At 43.6% G+C, this 20644-nt stretch overlaps 1 protein-coding gene across 2 annotated transcripts in view; it reads left to right on the top strand.

The window, feature by feature from the left end:
• The window catches only part of LRPPRC (leucine rich pentatricopeptide repeat containing), a 576320-nt gene extending 561991 nt beyond the window's left edge, over window positions 1-14329 (top strand). Inside the window, exons 35-38 of one of the 2 annotated variants that reach the window (XM_069233998.1) lie at window positions 6037-6111; window positions 6997-7081; window positions 7904-8046; window positions 13927-14329. In XM_069233998.1, the coding sequence (XP_069090099.1) occupies window positions 6037-6111; window positions 6997-7081; window positions 7904-8046; window positions 13927-13998 (375 nt within the window). In that variant the 3' untranslated portion in view covers window positions 13999-14329. The remainder of the gene's footprint in view (window positions 1-6036; window positions 6112-6996; window positions 7082-7903; window positions 8047-13926) is intronic. The other variant, XM_069233999.1, reaches the window with a different exon arrangement.
• The last annotated feature ends 6315 nt before the right edge of the window (window positions 14330-20644 follow it).

Raw genomic sequence — 20644 nt, 5'->3', positions numbered from 1 at the left:
CGATCAACCATCCCTTTTTAAGTCTCCTGTTGTTAGATTCCTTAAGGGACTCACCCATTTGTTTCCCCCCACTCCATTTATCATGCCTCAGTGGGACCTCTATCTTGACCTTACTTGATGTGTGCTCCTTTTGAGCCATTACACAATTATCCCTTACTGCTCCTTACTTTCAAAACTGTTTTTCTTGTTGCCATCACCTCTGCTCCCAGAGTGAGTGAGCTTAAGGCTCTTTCTTCAAAGCCCTAATTTTTGTCTGTGCACCCTGACAAATGATGTTACGCAAAAGAGCCTCATTTCTTCCCTGTAGGAAAGTGCCACTGTTGGCATGGTTATGCCCCCCAACACACCCACTTTTTGCCTAGTGTTGATGCCAACTTTGATTGAAAGTGTGCTGGGTTCCTGCTGACCAGGCCCCAGCACCAGTGTTCTTTGCCAAAATCTGTACCTTTGTTTTCACAATTGGCACTCCCTTGGCACACAGTTAAGTTCCTTGTAAAAGGGACCCATGGTACCAAGGGCCCTGTGGCCAAGGAAGGTCCCCCAAGGCTGCAGCATGTATTATGCCACCCTGTGGGGACCCCTCACCAAGCATGGGTACACTACCTTTGCAGCATGTGTGTGTTGGTGGGGAGAAAAAGGCAAAGTCGACATGGCACTCCTCACAAGGTGCCATGCCCACAAACCATTGCCTGTGACATAGGTAAGACTCCCCCCTAGCAGGCCTTACAGCCCTAGGGAAGGGTGCACTATAGCACCGGCGAGGGCATAGCAGCATGAGCAATATGGCTCTACAGTGTCTAAGTCCTTTTTTAGACATTGTAAGTGCAGTGTAGCCATATTGAGTATATGGTCTGGGAGTTTCATTACGAACTCCACAGCTCCATAATGGCTTCACTGAATACTGGGAAGTTTGGTATCAAACTTCTCAGCACCATAAACCTACCCTTATGCCACTGTGGGATGCATTGAAAAATGCACACAGAAGGCATCTTAGAGATGCCCCCTGTATGTTAGCCAAACTGCTAGTGTAGGACTGACCGGTCTGTGCCAGCTTTCCTCTTTCAGACACGTTTCTGACCACACGGTGTGGAGAACCTTTGTGCACTCTGTGGTCAGAAACAAAGCCTGTCCTGGGAGGAGATACTTAGCACCTCCCCCCTACAGGAACTGTAACACCTGGTGGTTAACCTCAAAGGCTTAAGCCTCGGATTACAGTACCCCATGGCACTCCAGCTAATGGAGTTGCCTGCCCCTCGGACAAAGCCCCACTTTTGGCGGCAAGTCCGGTGGGAAAATTAGGGAAAACAGGGAGGAGTGATCACCCTAGCCAGGGCCACCCCTAAGGTGTCCAGAGCTGAGGTGACACCCTCCTAGCAGAATCCTCCATCTTGGTTTGGAGAACAGGGACCAATAGGATTAGGTTTGTGCCTCCCTCCCCAAAAGGAGTGGGCACAAGGAGGGTGCAACGACTCCTGCAGAGGGAATCCAGAGGACCCCCCTGACTGTGAAAGCTCCAGACAAAGATATATGATGCTTAAAGACCCACTGCATCTGCAGCCCCCCAGGCCTTGGAGAAACCAACACCCAGTGCAGCAACGTTCAGCAGGCAGCCTTTCTCCCTGTCCAGCCTGTGGTTTCCCTGAGAAGTCCCCCTGGACCTCGCCTGCAGCATCTGAGTGTCCCCTCATAGAGAATCATTAGAGACCAGACACTTTGTTTGCACCCTGCATCCTGCCGCCTCAGTGCCGATGAGGGTGTATGTTTGATGCCTACTTGTTGCCCCCCCCCTTCCCCTCCCCCCAGTGCTCCTCTAAACCCCCAAGGTCTGCCCTCCGAAGTCACGGGTACTTTCCTGCCTGCAGATTTGAAACCGAGTGCTCCCAGTCTCCATAGAAGCCCATGTTAATTTTGCCTACACTTTGACCTCTGCACCAGGTTGGCCCTGTGTTGCTGGTGGTAGGTGTTTGGGGTTAACTTGAACCCCAACCTCTGGACTTCCTAACCTCAGGAGACTGGAACTGTAAGTGTTTTACTTACCTGTAAAACAATCAAATTTTTCTCCCCCCCCCCCCCCCCCGGAACTGTCTGAATATTGCAGTGTCCATTTTTAAAACAGATTATCACCAATATTTCAAAAACTGTATAACTCATCGATTTCTAACAAAGTACTGTTGATACATGTGTGAAATACGAATCTTCTGAAGTACTTACTTACAACCGAATCTTGTGGTTCTAAAAATAAATTAAGAAAATATATTTTTAGTATATAAAAACCATTGATCTGGAGTTAAGTCATTGAGTGTGTGCTTCTTCTATTGCCTGTGTGTGTATGCAACAACAGCTTTGCACTACCCTCTGATAAGCCTAACTGCTCAAACACACTACCACAAAAGAGAGCATTAGTATTATCTACTTCAGCCTCTGTTAAGCCGCTGGGGAACCCTTGGACTCTATGCACACTGTATCTCATTTTGATGTAGTATATACAGAGCCAGCTTCCTACATTCCCAAAATAGTTACTCCTTTTCATGTAGGCCAGTCCATCACTTTGCCTACTTTTTACGCACTTCCACATCCTTCTCATTAAGAGGAAAGACTCCACCGCCTGGATCCAAAAAGAGCCTTGGCGTTATACCTCAATAGTACTAAATCTCACAATGGGTACTACTTTGCATCAAAATGTGCTACGCTTTGGCAAAGAAGCAACCCCCTGAGGGCTTGTGTGCTCATTCCACCATAGCAACTGCTGCTACTGCAGCGTTATCATGCAAAGTTCCTGTCCTGGATATCTGTCAGGCATCAACGTGGGCATCCCTGCACATTTTTACAAAGCATTACTGCCTGGAAAGTCAGGTCCGCAGAGAGGGCTATTTTGCTTGTTTGGTCCTGCAGGAAGATTTTCTAGTATGATCTTGTTTCACAGCTTACCATCAAGGATGGCATTGCTTGGGTATCTATTCTAAGGTAAGGAATCTGCAACTAGAAGCTATCAGGTGAACAAGTTACTTACCTTTGGTAACGTGTTATCTGGTATAGAAATATTCTAGTTGCAGATTCCTTACCGATCCACCCCGCTTGCGAGCAGATTTCTAGGGACAGGGATTCCCCATTCAGGGCCTTAGCTCTGGTGCACCATCTTCAGTGTTCTTCATGGCTCTGCACTTTGGCGTGGAAAGTCATGAAAAAAAACTGCCATCACCGCACAGAGGTGGCGTCTGTGTACGACTCCCGACATCATCACGTCGACTGTGACACCTGCGGAGTCGACCGACGTCACCTGATGGCACACAAGGGTACTGCACCAACAAAAATCTCTGGATCCAGTCAGGTGTCTGGGGAAATTCTAAGGTAAGGAGTCTGCAACTAGAATATCTCTCTACCAGATAAATCGTTACTGAAGGTAAGTAACTTGTTCGTGTCATCCAAGTTCTTCCCCCTCCCAGGAAACTTCTTCACATTCTTTTGCCAGTCCTCCTCCCAAAATCTCCCACTTGTCTACCATCATGCAACTTCCCATCATCTGAAACACACAGTCCTGGTGTCCTGCCAACCACCTTCTCTTTTGTCCTCTTTCTCGTAATGCAAACCCCATTGCCCTACCCCTTCCCAAAAAAACAAATCACCATTCACTTTCCGGTCTGCCTCTTCCAGAACCCAGGTACTTAATAAGAGACTAGAGCCTACTGTCCACTGGGACCAGTTATGTTTAACTTATCTGTATTTACTCAAAGAAGGCATTGTCCAGGGGTTGGATTTTAATAGAGTGCGGCTGAAATGAATGGCTCTAATGTCTTCACGTTTTGTTAACCCAGTGGCACAGTGCAGGGCTAATCTGAACCCCATTGGATCATTGTGCAGCATTACATGGAAGAGTCGCTAGTATTCTTGCTCACTGTGCTTTCCACACTTCTTATGCCCTTTGCGCATCTGCTGGGCTCCTTTCCCCACAGGCTGACGGGGGCAGAGTGAGGAATCACTGGTGTTGCATTAGACGTTTACTGTGTGATTGGTGAGCCCACCACTGTGGAGCTTTTCATGCTGGTAATTGTTCCCATGATTGTGGCACTGGTAAGATGTTGCCAGCATTGATTTCCAGTGCTTGTGGCTCCAACTCTGTCTGCCAGTGGGGGGGGTGGGCAATAATCCCTTCAGGCGTGGTTGTACTTTGGATCATTGTGCTGCATAGCATGGAATGGTTGCTCTCATTCGGGCTCACTGTGCTTTTCGCACTTCTAATGTCCATGGAGCATCTGCTGGGCTCCTTTCCCCACAAGGTGACGGGGCAGAGTGAGGACTCACTGGCGTTGCATTTGACTTTCACTGTGTGATTGGTGAGCCCACCACTGTGGAGCTTTCTTGCTGGAAATTGTTCCCATGATTGTGGCACTGGTAACAAGATGTTGCCAGCCTTGATTTGCAGTGCTGGTGGCTCCGACTTCGTCTGTTGGTGGTTGATTGAAAGCATTTGTTGAGCCATAGGTGGGCGCTGCCTGCTCGGGCGCTGGCATGGACGTCAGTGGCCTAGGCAGAGCTATGGACTGAGAGTGGAGTGGCAGTGAACAAGGAGGCGCTAACCCAGGAGTAGCAGCATTTGCCAGTGGATCCCACAAATAATCCATATGCGCTGAAAACTTGAAAATACCCTCAAAGAAAGCCAAATGAGGAACTAGAAGGACTGTTTTTTCAGCCGTGCTCGAAAGACGGAAGCAGGTAGGTTGAAGAAATAGATAACATGATTGAGGGACAGAGGGGATAAATGTAGGCGCTACACACTATCCTGAAAAGAGCTAGATTTGGTGGAGAAAGCATCATTGGTGATTGAATCCCGATTGTGGCGTATGGAACGAAAGTTTACAAGGGATTCCTCCATTTGTGTTGTTGGCTCAGATGGCGAAAAGGTCCTACTGAAAGACTGCTGTCTGCATGCAGATTTTCATGGCCAAGTGATCTGGGCACCTATGGCATTTGATAACAGGGTTCAGACTCTGAGGTACATGTTGCAGATTTAAAATGCTGGGGTTTCAGGTCACCGACTCTTACAATGTTTCCATGAACCATATGAAATAAAAACTTTAGACCCGTTTTTTTTCTAATCTCCTTCCTTTATATATATATATATATTTTTTTTTAATTGCATGACCTTTGGTGTTTTTTTATCGAGCACACTATCCATCAATGTTTGTCATAGAGGTGCATGTGCTTTTCACTGCACCATGAACATTTTTGCTGATGTAGAAAAGTCAGTGTTTCAGACAAGTTCATCATACTCGTGCATTTAAAATATTCCTTCAAACGTTTTAATCGAAGAGCAGTTCTTAAAGCAATAAAAATGTGCTCTTTGTGGGATGTGTATGAGAATGACAGCTGTGATAAGTGGGAACTAAAATATTGTCGCACCACATTTGATTGTGCTATAGTCTTAAAGGTCGACAAGGCGCTTGATTTTTGTGGCCTGTCACATAAACTTTTTTCTCCTCAAGTTTAACTTTTGTCTCTCTCTCAAGTACTGGCTGTCTGTTGCATTGAAAGCCTTTTATAAAACAGATTGAAATCAGTACTTTGTATGCATAAATGTAGGTAATTATACTTTAAAGAGAACTTGCTTTGTACATTTTAATTTTAATAAAGAAACGAGCAGTTATCTCGCTGACACCTTATTAAATGTATAATTAACCTTATGATCCCAAGCTCACTTGTGAATGCTTGGCAGTATAATTGGAGAGGAATGGTGTTCCTTTTTTCTCTTTCTTGTAAGACTCGAGTCTCGCTTTCGTAGGATGTTAAAGCACTAGCTTATTTTTCCTTCGCACAGCCGTACTGCTCGCAGTGCCAAGGGCAGTCTTTCTGACAGCTTGGCATGGTCTGCCCTTTTATTTTATTTAATGTTCTGCTATTAGGCCTTAATATGAGGTAATGATACATTACTGCGCCACTGTGAATCTGCTAATTAGAAATGTTAATCTTTATCTACTTGTTTATCATTAATTTACTGTCTGTGCGTGACATTTTCTTTTTTTTCCTCCCCCCCCCGCCCAGAGGTGTAGCGCAGTTGCTGAGCAAAAAGCGCTTCTGGTGGCTTACATAGCGCGGACAGCACAGCAGTCAGGAAAGGTACACCACTTTTACACCAAGGAAGTATTGCTATAACTAATAAATCACGGTGCTAGCGAGACATTGAATAATCCGTATGATTTGTTACATCGGAGACCAGAGTTAGTCAACATTGCAAACAGTGACTTCGGTAGTCTTAAAGGGATGTATTTTTGCTCATAAAATAATTTTTCAAATCTAGGTCGTGGATGCTCTTTCAGATCTACATCATCACTCTATACAGGCTTTTAAAAAGGCCGAGTATTTTCATGTAGGAAAATGCTCCCTGCTTTTGTTTTTCATTGATCAGAATTTGCCCAGCAATATTTCGAGAAACGTTGCCAGTGCTAATTGTTTTTTCCAGTCTGTGTTTTTTTTATGGATGGGTTTATTTTGAGCATGACAACAGGTTAATATCAAACCATGTCGTCTTTCTCGTTTTCTGGGCAAATATTTGAGCAAACCTGCTTCTTACCTCCTACATGCCCTAAAGAGTTTACTATGGACATATTTTAACAGCATGAAATGTTGGATATTCCTTATGTTTTTAATGTAACTCAAGGGTTAGTACTTAGATTGCTGTTTGTAAAATAGTATTTTTTTTCATTGAATGCAAGAGCTGCTTTCTAAAATGTTGTACTTTTGTTTACATCTATGCATAATATTGATTATCTTGCAACAAAATTATTTTAATTTAAAACTTTTGTACTTCTGACATTTGAGTAATGCGAGTTAAAACACAGACTGTTAACGCATTAAGCGGAGATGAACGTTACTGTACATGTGGCCATCTGTTTTTAATTTCATCAGATTAGTTTTTTCTGTTGCACTCAACAGTTTGTAAAAGAAGCCTCCATCCACTTCGTTTGCACGTGTTAACATGTTTTCTATTTAATTTTTCCCTAGAGTTGGAAAATTACAAGTTTACTAGAATTAATCCCTGACTTTCCAGAAAAGGATGTTGCATACACTTACCTCATGAAATGCTTTGGTAAGCAATACAATTATTTGATTTTATCATGAGTTTTACACAGTGCAGTCACGTTACATAACTATACATGCTTCTTGCACTAGCCTCAGATTGACTTTAAAAACCCGCATCACCCCGCGAATGGGTACTTTGTACATGACATACAGTGTTGTTTTATACAGAACCACAAATCTATTTGGCCCAGAGGGAGAGAATTGTTATTTCCATGTTTATTAATAGATTACGAGTGCAATCTTTATAGGTGCGGCTTTCACATACTGAAGGAAAAATCTTTACTTCAATTAAAAATAAACTTTAACTAATTGTTATGCCCTGTGCATTACATGTAGAACAGTATTTAAATGTGATACAGTGTGCGCTGTTGGTAGCTATTCAGAAATTCAAACACTCGGTAACAGTGATGAATACTTGAGATTTAGAAGTGGGAACATACACACAGGCATCAGCTGTTTAAAAAAAAAAAAAAAAACCTTAAAAGGCAATTTTTTTTATCTCTATGTCATGCTTCATACCGAATCTTTGTGCTTTAGCAAATGGCATGCCGCGGATTCCTTGTGTATTTTTGTAGACTTCGTTGTACCGTGGCTAATAATAAATGTTGATCACGTTTTAGTGAAGAATTTTGTTAACGTTTATAATTGTGAAACCGATTTTAAATGGTATCAAAACAAGTTATGGAACACAAATAATTTTAAAGTAAATGAAAGCTAAAGCACACCTTTATGTCTGGGACTGAAGCAAGTCCTCAGCATATCTTCCACTTGGTGGCATTTCTAAGTGTGAACGTATATTAATAATTAATTTTCTCTTTTTTGTCTCTAGCATTAGAAAATGATGTTGTTTCTGCCAAAGCCCTGTATGAAAAAATGAAAGCAGAGAACATTCAAGAAGATGAGCTTTTTTTGAAGCGCTTTGCAGTTCTGTTGAAGGATGCGGGAGAGCCTGTTCCCTTTACCGAGCCCCCTGTGAGTGGTTGCCTTTAAAGAAAAAGTGCCTCTGCAGATGTGTAGACGTTTACTTTGAATAATGGTGTTATAAAGTTTCGTGCTTAATTAACCAGGATTTGATCTCGGAGGGAAAGTTCAAAGGTATTGGTATGTGTGGAATATTGAGGTGTGCAGGTACTACATCAATCTCACATTCATTTGACTTAGGGGAAAAGATAACCTTTCTTGGATTATATTTTTTGAAAAAAAAAAAATGTGTACCGAGCAGTTCTGCAGGTCATACTACTGAAGTGCATTTATTAAATGCCTCTGGGGTACCTAACCAGCATTACAGAAGAGAAAAAAAAGATTGTTGTTGTGCTTCAGTATCAATTAAAATAAATATTTTTACAACACAATTATTTTGTTTTGAGTGGAACATATTTTAATTGCATTGGTGTTAAGGGATTTCTTTAGTTATATCTACACACGTACAGCTGGGCAGGTGTTTAGATATTTTGAATATACATTTTCTATTGCAAAACCAACAAATAATGTTTTTAAAATGAGGATCTCATGTGGAAAGGTATAATTGTTAATAATGATGAAAGTGTATGTTTAACATTGGTATATTAATAAATTATGAACCTGTTTGTCACTGCGGTACTCACTGCATGTATTTCCTATTTATATACTATCACATTCGGCAGTATTGTGGTCCTCCACACTCTGTCTACTTTAGTGACAGTGAATTAACCATTATTTTGATAATCTTTCAGTTTTGCAACTTGATTTAAATTAATAGCCTTTTTGTTTAATCAGGGGTATTTGGCTATTTACTGCTTAGCTCAGTCACCTCTTTTTTCCAATTAATTGCAAGTCTGACAATACTGTCACTTTAATCTATTGACCCCTTACTGTTTAATACTGCTTTTGTGAGAGCTTTAAAGGTATGCTATGTTAACATCGCTCTAAAATATTACATCTGATAGTCTTATAGCTGCAGATTCCTTACCTTAGAATTTCCCCCAGGCGTCAATCTGGGTCCAGAGATTTTTCTTCAAGGGCACCCATGTGCGCCTTAAGGTGCCATTAGTCAACTCTGCATCCATTGTTGAAAGAATTTTGCGAGGCCATGCACGTCATCTTTGGGCAGTCTGCTTCTGTTGGAGCGCCTTCGGGCCCCGCAAAGTAGGCAGAGGCCCCTTCGGGTTCCTCGCCAGCAGCTTCTGCCTCCGCTCGGGGGGGCTCCCAGGGATCCGCTTACAAATCCGAACCAGCATCAGTCATATCATTGCGACCTTCCCCAACAACGGTTGTGGAGTCTATGATCCTGATGCTGCCCGGGCAGCTTTGATGCTATACTCATTTCCGACTCCGACACGAAGCCGGACTACGACTTCAGTTGGGGACCTTGATACCTAGGTTTGGTGAGAGTATGGAATGGTCGCTGGACCCTCTAGAATACCAGCTTGAAGCCCCTATGGACTGGGATCAGGAACTGGGTGAAGCCACTAGTCTGGACACCTCCCCTGATGTTGGTATGCTTTTTTCCCCCGCCATGGCTACAGAGGAGGGGTCTTCTTATTCCATGGTGGTGCGGCGAGCAGCCGAGTTTTTGGGCCTCGAGCTGCCTTCAGTGGCTGTCAGGACCAACCTTCTGAGTGAGGTGCTTCAGCCTGGGGCTTCCATGTTCACTTTAATTAATGACCTAACATTCCTTACCCAACACCCTACCCCGCAAGCTTGGTCATCCAAGCCTCAACTTCCAATAGCTCGTTCCCTTCCTCTTCCCTGGATAGGGAATCCAAGAGGCTGGATCATCTTGGGAAGAAGCTGTTTTCTTCCTCCAGCCTGACATTGCGGACTGTGAACACCACATGCCTTTTGGGTAGTTAGACCCATACTTTATAGGACACGGTCGTAAAAGTGCTGCCACATGTCCCGGAGGAGGCCTAGGCCATTCTCTCCCAAGCTGTTGCTCATGTAAGAGAGGCAGCTAAGTTCACGATCAAATGTGGGCTGGATACGATTGACACTCTAGTCAGATCGGTTTCTTCGAGAATGGCTTTGAAGCATCATGCCTGGTTAACAATATCTGGCTTTTCAGGAGATGTCCAATCCACACTGATAAGCATGCCCTTTGATGGCACCGTCTCTTCGGAGACGAAGCAGACTCTGCCTGAGCGCTTTAAGGAGTCCTGGGCTACGGCATGGTCTCTTGGCCTCACAGTTGCCCTCGCCTCCCTCTGTCTGCATTTTTGCCCCTTTTGTGGGCCAGCCACTTCTTTCCCTGCGAGCCACTGTGCTGCACATGCTGCCCAGCCTTTGTGTGGCCAGGGATGTGGGTTCCTTCATCTGTGTGGATCACAGAGCTAGCGGTCTAGCCAGTCTGCCCCCTACCCTGGCAGCATCCAAACCTTCCTAGTCTGACGCTTCACCACCAGGGACCGCCTTCACCTGCCCCACTGGGAATCCATCACGTCAGACAGGTGGGTTTTCCAAATCGTCCGTAGGGGCTACTTACTCCCATTGGAGACTACCACTCCATCCATGCCACCATCCTTCAATCAGATGATGGAGGATCACCTGAAACTTGTCTGCGAGGAGGTTACGGCTCTCTTGGCCAAGGGAGCCATAGAGAGGATCCATGTGCCAGATGTAGGTCGTGGTTTTTATTCCTGCTACTTTCTGGTGCCCAAGAAAAACAAGGACCTCTGTCCTACTGTCGACCTCCGGTCCCTCAATCTCTTCCTCAGGAAGAAGTTGTTTAAGATGCTCACTCTGGCTCAAGTCCTTTCTGTCCTGGATCCAGGAGACAAGATGGTAGCGTTGGACTTGCAGGACGCATATTTCCATTTCCCCGTCCTGCCTGCCCCCAGACGTTACTTGCTGTTGGTGGTAGGTCACGAGCATTTTCAATTTACTGTGCTCCCGTTTGGCCTTACCAGTGCCCCTCAGGTGTTTACCAAAGTGATGGCAGTGGTCACAGCTCATTGCGCAGGTTAGGGGTTTCAGACTTCGTCTACATCGACGACTGTCGTATTTCATGGCCTGACTACAGCAGACCTTTTGTATTCACTGGGGTTCATTGTAAACGTTCCAAAGTCACACCAGAGGTCCTCTCAGACGCTCCTTGTCATTGGAGCTGCTCTGGGCACGGTGAAGTTTCAGGCCTAACCTCCAGAGCGGTGAGTTCAGGATATTCAAGCTAGGATACTGATGTTTCAGCCTCTATCTTGGATTTCGGTGAGAATGACTCTGAGGCTGCTGGGCCTCATGGCCTCCTGCATCCAGCTGGTGACACATTGCATATGTCATATGCAGACTCTGCAGTGGGATCTTAAGTTCCAGTGGGAGCAGCATCAGGGGAATCTCTACAACATGGTTCAGATTTCAGAGGGTACTGTGCAAGATCTGCAGTGGTGGCTTTCGAACTGCGATTGGGTCAGAGGATGATCCCTCTTCCTTCCCCAACCAAATCTAACCGTGTTTACAGATGTGTCACTCCTGGGATGGGGTGGCCACATGGGAGAGGTGGAGATCATAGACGTCTGGTCTCTAGCGGAGTCCGAGCTCCATATCAGTCTTCTGGAGCACAGAGTAATCAGGCTAGCATTGAAAGCACTCCTTCCCTCTCTCAAAGGGAAAGTGGTGCAGGTGTTCAGACAACATAACTGCTTTGTGGTACTGCAACAAGCAGGGTGGGGCGGCATGGATTGTTTGTCAGGGGGCTCTGCGCCTTTAGATGTGGCTGGAACGTCTGGCGAGCTCTTTAAAAGCCAGAGTGAACAAACTCAGCCGTCAGTGTCTGGTCGATCAAAAATGGCATCTCCATCCAGAGGTGGCGCAAGGTCACTTTCAGCTGTGGGGAGACCCTTGGTTAGATTTGTTGCTTCCGCAGAGAACTGGATTTACCAAGGTGACACTCGCTCAGCGATGCTTTTCTCCTCGATTAGGACTCAGGTCTCCTTTCCGCCAATACCACTTCTGCCCAGGGTTCTCAAGAAGATCAAGAACAACCGGGACTAAGTTATTCTTGTGGCCCTGGTCTGTGCACGAAGAGTCTGGTATCCCGAGCTTTGGAGCATGGCCATCGGTCCTTCACTCAGACTGCCTCATCAGGAGGATCTTCTGTCGCCGCAGCAGGGGACAGTTCTCAATCGGAACCTGTCCAGTCTCTGCCTCCTTGTGTGGAGATTGAGCGCCGGCTTTTGACAACTTTTGACCATCCACCTGAAGTCTGTGATGGTATCTTGGCAGCCAACCGTCCCTCCACCAAAACAGTATACTCCAGTTGTTGGAGCACATTTGTGGCCTGGTGTACAGACAAGTCTGTTGACCCACTCCCTGCCACTCTTTCTGAGGTTACTTTGTTTGTTCTTTCTCTGGCCCAGCAGGGCTCTGCTCTGGGCACCCTCAAGGGTTATTTGTCTGCCATATCGGCTTTCCTCCGATTGCCTGACCAATCTTCCTTGTGAAAAATGTCCCAATGTTGGAAGATTTCTGAAGGGTCATACCCATCTGTTTACTCCTTATCCCTTCATAATGCCCCAATGGGATTTGAACTTGGTTATTACTTTTCTGATGTGTGCTCCCTTTGAGCCACTACACAGTTCCCCACTTCGGTGGCTTATTCTGAAGACAGCCTTCCTTGTAGCCAACATCTCTGACTGCAGAGTGAGCTGCAGGCTCTTTCCTTGAAGCCACCTTTCATCTCCATCCATCCTGACAAGGTGGTGCTTCGTAACAGGGCTTTCTTTCTACCTAAAGTGGTCACACTCTTTCATGTAGGCCAATTCATCACTGAGCCTACTTTTTAAGCAGCCTCACATCCTTCTTAGGAAGAGGAGAGTTTTCACTGCCTGGACCCAAAAAGAGCGTTGGTGTTTTATCTTGATTGTACCAAAGAGTTCCGGGTGGATGCGAATCTTTGAGATTATGTGGGTGCAAAGACAGGCTGGGCAGTGTAGAAGAGAACCATCTTTAGATGGGTTGTTCTGTGCATTAAAATGTGCTATGCATTGGCTAAAAAGCAAACCCCAAAGGGCTTGCACGCTCACTCTACCAGAGCAGCAGCTACCACCACTGTGTCAGCACGCAGAGTTCCAGTCCTGGACATCTGCCAGGCAGCAACGTGGGTGTCTTTGCACATGTTTACCAAACACAACTGCCTGGGCACTCTGATCTAAAGGGATGGGTATTTTGCCCGTTCGGTCATGCAGGCCTACCTAGTTTGATCTTGCTTTGCAGACCTACCTCCATGGATGGTATTGCTTGGGTATCTATTCTAAAGTAAGGAATCTGCAACTAGAAGTCTCTATCAGATTAAAAATTACTTACGTTCCATAACAAATTATCTAGTGGAGACATGTTCTAGTTGCAGATTCCTTACTGACCCAGCCATCCTCTCCGCTGTATGACCTGATTTCTAGGGACAGGCACTTCCGTTTCAGGGCCCTAGTTCTGGCTCACCAGGGTCAGTGTTCATGGCTCCGCACTTCTGGAGTGGAAAGTCATGAAAAGAAACTGACAAAGCACCAGGGTGGCACCTATATATGACCCACAATGTCATATCCCGCAACCACAATGCCAACGACAGATGCAGAGTCAGCCAACGCCACCTGACGGCATGCATTGGTACTGCTCGAAGAAAAATCTCTGGATCCAGACTGACGCCTGGGAGAAAATTCTAAGAAAGAAATCTGCAACTTTGAACATGTCTCTACCAGATAATTTGTTACTGAAGGTAAGTAACGTTTTAGCTATCCTATTATGTAAATTAAATTGAAGAGCAGAGCATTTTCTGGACACATTTACTGCAGTGTGGGCCACTGGGACATTACAGTATATAATTATTCATTGTATACTTATCAGGATACAATACTGACTCTTGCACGGATCTCTTTCTTTCCACAGGAAAGCTTCAAATTCTATGCAGATAAATTACGACAAGAAAAGCAAGTCCATTCATCAGAAGATGAACATTAGTATTGTACTATGTAGCATTGGGAGTATTGTCTGTCTTATTGTTTTTGAACGTTAATAAATATTACTGTGACACTGAAAGTTCTATAAAAAGTATTTAATATTGATACAGAAATAGCAAAGATGTATTTTGCATTATTGGTATCACTTTAAAATGCATTCGAGTTCTCATTCTGAAACCATCAACCATGCCTATGTCATTCGTGTTATGTTAATCTGTGGCAGCTGTTTCCAGCACTGCACATTTTCAACCAATTTTTTTTTTTTTTTTTTTTAACAAAACTACAATCAGATCCCCTTTTTTTTTAAATAAAAGACTTTCTCATAAACAGTTCATTACGCATATTATTTAGCAGAATGTTTTACTGTGTGTGATCCTGCCATTATGTGCACCCTAACACCTACAAAAAGGATAGGAATTTAATAGAGAAATTGGTTGACATAATGTAAATTAACAAAATAATTACAAATGTACGCTAAAATATAAAATATTTTTTTGAAAAACTTAGACTGTGCACCATTAGGGTATTATTATTTGTCTTCTGCTACCACTGAATTAACTGTTGGTGTGCAACCTTTAGTCATTGATTGTTCCTGGTCAGACTTTCAGCTATTGCTTCTAAAAAGTGTCATTCATTAGTAAGGCTTTTTGCAGATGTTTACCTTATACCATTGGTAATTTCAACGTAGTTTGTATCTAGAATTACTGCTGACTGATGAATTCTGATTACCAACCACTTTAAACTATGGATCAGCCTTCAAGGAGTAATTGCCACCTGCAGCGTCTATGGTGTTTGAGAATACTTATGTTTCCTGATAGCTTGGCAGAGAAAAAACTATACCATTACATTGTGAAATACTTGGCTACCTCGTGAATTTGATGATGCATTCACATTTTAGATTGAAGCAATTCTGGGTTCAGTGGCAGGAGCAAACCCTTGCTGTAGTCACACTGCTTTTCCTGCACCATAATCTGCTACACATGCATTTCTTCTTGGATTCTCTTTCACATTGGACACTGCCTGACAATGTCTTCCCCAACCCCCCCCCCCAAGCTTTACTGCTGTAACCTTTAAGATGGCTAATAATTCCTCATGACCAGTTCTTGGTGTGAGGGATTCATCCTGGGCCTGGCAGCTTGTTCCAGGTAGCATTTCCAGAAATACATAATGGCCTACAGTGCTGCAGACATTAGCTTTCAGATAATGACATTGTGTGCCCCCACAATATGTATCCCATCTCTTGCAGATGAATCTTGCCCACCCAGTACCTGAACAGTGGAAGGAGCCATTCACCTTAATGGCCACTGAAATTAGTTGGATATCCCATTGGCTGATGGCAATTGCCCCACCATGCCCACAGTACCTGCCTATCCCATAAGGCAAGCAGGATACTGCACTTGTCATCATACCTAGGTGGCTTTCTGTCCACCCATCCAACCCAGTGCGTCTGCACCCAGGGGTACAGTTTCTTAGTGGGGTATGTGAGTAACTGCATTCGGAAATGCTCTGTGGTCAGAGATAAAAAGCCATCAGTATTTCTCAGCACTTTTTAACTACACCGGTCCGTGGCACACAAATCCCCCAAGGAATTATCAGTGCCTCACCAACATAGACAAGATTACCCTAATTTAAACAAAAAGCATACAGTGTTTCTTGAGGCGAACCTCAGTTTTGGTGTTAAGTGTGCCGTGCAGCTCTTAGACCCCTGTACACCCAGCCCCCAAAATTGGGTATTCCCTATAGCTGTCATTAGTGGCATTCAGTATTAAACAAGAAGTCTCTCCTCTGAACATAGTTAAGCCCATATGCAAGAGCTCCATATGCTGTATTGTTGAATTTGAGTCTAAACTAACCTTTCTGCTTTCATCTGAATTGAGTGTACTTTCATTGTTATGGAACCATGTGTCAAAAGCCGCTGGGTAGCATGACCTGATTCATGTTAATAGATCTAATGATCCGAATCCTGTAATGATTAAAGTGTATGTACAGTGCACAACAGTATACAAGGCAATGTTACATTACTTTTTCCAAATGTGAACACTGGGAACTGTTGAAGATAACCCGAAGCACCATTCAATTTTGGTTGTATCGTAGATTTGTTCATTTGATAAGCAGGAAACAATAGGTTTGTGATGTTTCTTCATCAGACTCAACAGTGCTAAGATAGTGCATTTTGTCGTGGTCCATCCACAAAGGTAGTAAGCAAGTTACACACAGTGCAACTGAGGGGAGGTCTGGGGGGGGGGATTACAGTACCTGGTCATGTGAAGATCCTTATGTGGAGAAGTATGCTGACTGTATACCGGCGTCTGTCAGTGGGTTTCTCTGACATGGATTTTTTTAATGATTGTTTGTGTCCATAACATCGTTAATCTGTTCAACATTAGCATATATTACTTTGTGTAGTATTGGGCAGGATGCTTTGACTTTACTATTTCTCCCTGCACCCACCACAATATTACTATTTTATCTGATTTGCTTGGGTTCTCTCATAAAGAGGGGAGTGAGAAAACATTGTTTTGTGATTAAACCTCTGTGTGGGCAGAAGACTGCTTTTGGTGCACTTCCTGGGAGGAGCAGAAAGCAAGAATTTGTTTGAACAGCTAACGTGAACGTGAACAATTGGTTGGTGGTTGAATTTATCAAGATCCTGGGAGCTAGGTCACGCCCCAAATAAAATTGTTGCCCTCTGTAAAAGTGGCACTCTAAAGCCCCCTGGCCAGTAGCAAGATAATTTCCTTCATCATGATATTTGCAGGGAGGACAGGGAAGGGAGAGAGATATATATATATATATATATATATATATATATATATATATATATATATATATATATATATATACACACACAGGGAGTGCAGAATTATTAGGCAAATGAGTATTTTGACCACATCATCCTCTTTATGCATGTTGTCTTACTCCAAGCTGTATAGGCTCGAAAGCCTACTACCAATTAAGCATATTAGGTGATGTGCATCTCTGTAATGAGAAGGGGTGTGGTCTAATGACATAAACACCCTATATCAGGTGTGCATAATTATTAGGCAACTTCCTTTCCTTTGGCAAAATGGGTCAAAAGAAGGACTTGACAGGCTCAGAAAAGTCAAAAATAGTGAGATATCTTGCAGAGGGATGCAGCACTCTTAAAATTGCAAAGCTTCTGAAGCGTGATCATCGAACAATCAAGCGTTTCATTCAAAATAGTCAACAGGGTCGCAAGAAGCGTGTGGAAAAACCAAGGCGCAAAATAACTGCCCATGAACTGAGAAAAGTCAAGCGTGCAGCTGCCACGATGCCACTTGCCACCAGTTTGGCCATATTTCAGAGCTGCAACATCACTGGAGTGCCCAAAAGCACAAGGTGTGCAATACTCAGAGACCTGGCCAAGGTAAGAAAGGCTGAAAGACGACCACCACTGAACAAGACACACAAGCTGAAACGTCAAGACTGGGCCAAGAAATATCTCAAGACTGATTTTCTAAGGTTTTATGGACTGATGAAATGAGAGTGAGTCTTGATGGGCCAGATGGATGGGCCCGTGGCTGGATTGGTAAAGGGCAGAGAGCTCCAGTCCGACTCAGACGCCAGCAAGGTGGAGGTGGAGTACTGGTTTGGGCTGGTATCATCAAAGATGAGCTTGTGGGGCATTTTCGGGTTGAGGATGGAGTCAAGCTCAACTCCCAGTCCTACTGCCAGTTCCTGGTAGACACCTTCTTCAAGCAGTGGTACAGGAAGAAGTCTGCATCCTTCAAGAAAAACATGATTTTCATGCAGGACAATGCTCCATCACACGCGTCCAAGTACTCCACAGCGTGGCTGGCAAGAAAGGGTATAAAAGAAGGAAATCTAATGACATGGCCTCCTTGTTCACCTGATCTGAACCCCATTGAGAACCTGTGGTCCATCATCAAATGTGAGATTTACAAGGAGGGAAAACAGTACACCTCTCTGAACAGTGTCTGGGAGGCTGTGGTTGCTGCTGCACGCAATGTTGATGGTGAACAGATCAAAACACTGACAGAATCCATGGATGGCAGGCTTTTGAGTGTCCTTGCAAAGAAAGGTGGCTATATTGGTCACTGATTTGATTTTGTTTTGTTTTTGAATGTCAGAAATGTATATTTGTTAATGTTGAGATGTTATATTGGTTTCACTGGTAATAATAAATAATTGAAATGGGTATATATTTGTTTTTTGTTAAGTTGCCTAATAATTATGCACAGTAATAGTCACCTGCACACACAGATATCCCCCTAACATAGCTAAAACTAAAAACAAACTAAAAACTACTTCCAAAAATATTCAGCTTTGATATTAATGAGTTTTTTGGGTTCATTGAGAACATGGTTGTTGTTCAATAATAAAATTAATCCTCAAAAATACAACTTGCCTAATAATTCTGCACTCCCTGTATATATATATATATATATATATATATATATCTATATCTGAGAGACTTTTAACTGCAGATTCCTTACCTTAGACTATTCCCCAGGCATCAGAGTGGATCTAGAAAATCTTGAGCAGTACCCCTGCGCACTGGTAAGTTGCGTCAAATTATACTGCATCCGTGCACGAAGTGACATGCAAGGTGCCTATATAGGTGCTGACTTAAGTTTTCTTTTTGTGCCAACTGTGCAGAGCCGGAACAGCTACAGTGATTGCTTTTTGACCACACTTATCAACATTGTGTCAACTTCTTTCAAGCATTTTTGCTCCTAATGTGGTTAGGGATGGCCTCTTAAAAAAAAAAAAAGTGAGTTTTAAACCCTGTGGGGGCTCTCAGACAAATAACTGTAACAGACCCCCTCCTGGTTTCCCTGTGGTGCCTGGACCCCAGACCATGACTCCAGGGCCTGTATCAACTGCCACACTGTGAATCCTAAAACGATTTGGGAGAAGGTAATTAAGCTCCTGGTGGCTCAACATTGGCTAATTCTGCATCGCTCCAAGTCCCCGTCAGCGAAGGCAGGAGTCATTCCCATTAGTCATAGTCATGTGACTCCCGGAAGCACAATAAGTCGAAATTCTACAAGTTCACTGTGGCAGTCCAAGATATCAGACGAGTCACAGGAACGATGCCACAAGTCTAGGCCCTGGTCCCACACTCCATCTGCAGGCTATACACCTCATATATCAGTGACTGGACTCCTCTGGAGTTCCTGCAGGCCCCACGGGTTCAGGAGTTACCCAATGGGTTTTCATCAAAGGGTTCTCCCTCTGCGCAGACCCTCTGGATCTGGGCCGACTCTAGTTGTGAATCCACAAACTTTGCTGGGGTTCCGTCCCATTCCTGGTGCCGACCCCATAGCACTAATACTACTCTCTTATATCCAGGCCAACCCATTTTTTTTTAAAGGAAACGGCAGGAGACGATATTTAGGAAACCGGGCTGGGGAAGAGGGAGAACCTAAGTCTAGAGAAATTCATACCTGAAGGAAACTATTGATGGTAGTGACAGGACATACCAACATACATTGTGTCCCAATATATGCTATTAGAATCTGAGAAGTGAGAAAATGAATTTAAAAATCTATTGTTCCAACAAAGAAGATATGGGTGAGAGCAGCACAACAAAAGAATAAGTCCAGTTTTTGTGCCTCAAACACAGAAATTCTCCCTCAAATGATCACTTTTGAGAAGACTATTCTCTGAGAAGTGGATGCTTGGCAACAGAGAAACTCCTTTGTCCAATAAAAATCTATTGTGGGATGAACAACAAGCACTGAAATCCATATCTATAAACTCAGCTATTTAAATTAAACCTACTGACAAAAGTGGGTGAATTGTACTAAGGAATAGCTGCCAATATGACAAAGAAGTTATGCCACATCTTAACAGTAAGAAACATTACAGTCCACTCTAATGCAATCCTACTTTGGAACTCAGACACCAGTTTTCATATATTACACAGAAATCATTATAAAATCACTGGATTAGCAGCAAAGGGTTTTTTTGGTTCAGATGTACCTAGCTTTTTTCTTCTCACAAATAGCCCAATTTGCCGAATCGTGCCGTTTGCGTCAAGAAAAAAGCATTCTGGTATGTACAAACCCTATTTTGCGATTCAGTTACAGGGAGTGCAGAATTATTAGGCAAGTTGTATTTTTGAGGATTAATTTTATTATTGAACAACAACCATGTTCTCAATGAACCCAAAAAACTCATTAATATCAAAGCTGAATATTTTTGGAAGTAGTTTTTAGTTTGTTTTTAGTTTTAGCTATGTTAGGGGGATATCTGTGTGTGCAGGTGACTATTACTGTGCATAATTATTAGGCAACTTAACAAAAAACAAATATATACCCATTTCAATTATTTATTATTACCAGTGAAACCAATATAACATCTCAACATTCACAAATATACATTTCTGACATTCAAAAACAAAACAAAAACAAATCAGTGACCAATATAGCCACCTTTCTTTGCAAGGACACTCAAAAGCCTGCCATCCATGGATTCTGTCAGTGTTTTGATCTGTTCACCATCAACATTGCGTGCAGCAGCAACCACAGCCTCCCAGACACTGTTCAGAGAGGTGTACTGTTTTCCCTCCTTGTAAATCTCACATTTGATGATGGACCACAGGTTCTCAATGGGGTTCAGATCAGGTGAACAAGGAGGCCATGTCATTAGATTTCCTT

The sequence above is a fragment of the Pleurodeles waltl genome, chromosome 5 (assembly GCF_031143425.1).
Source record: "Pleurodeles waltl isolate 20211129_DDA chromosome 5, aPleWal1.hap1.20221129, whole genome shotgun sequence".
Lineage (NCBI taxonomy): Eukaryota > Metazoa > Chordata > Amphibia > Caudata > Salamandridae > Pleurodeles > Pleurodeles waltl.
This window is presented reverse-complemented; position numbering and strand designations above follow the sequence as displayed.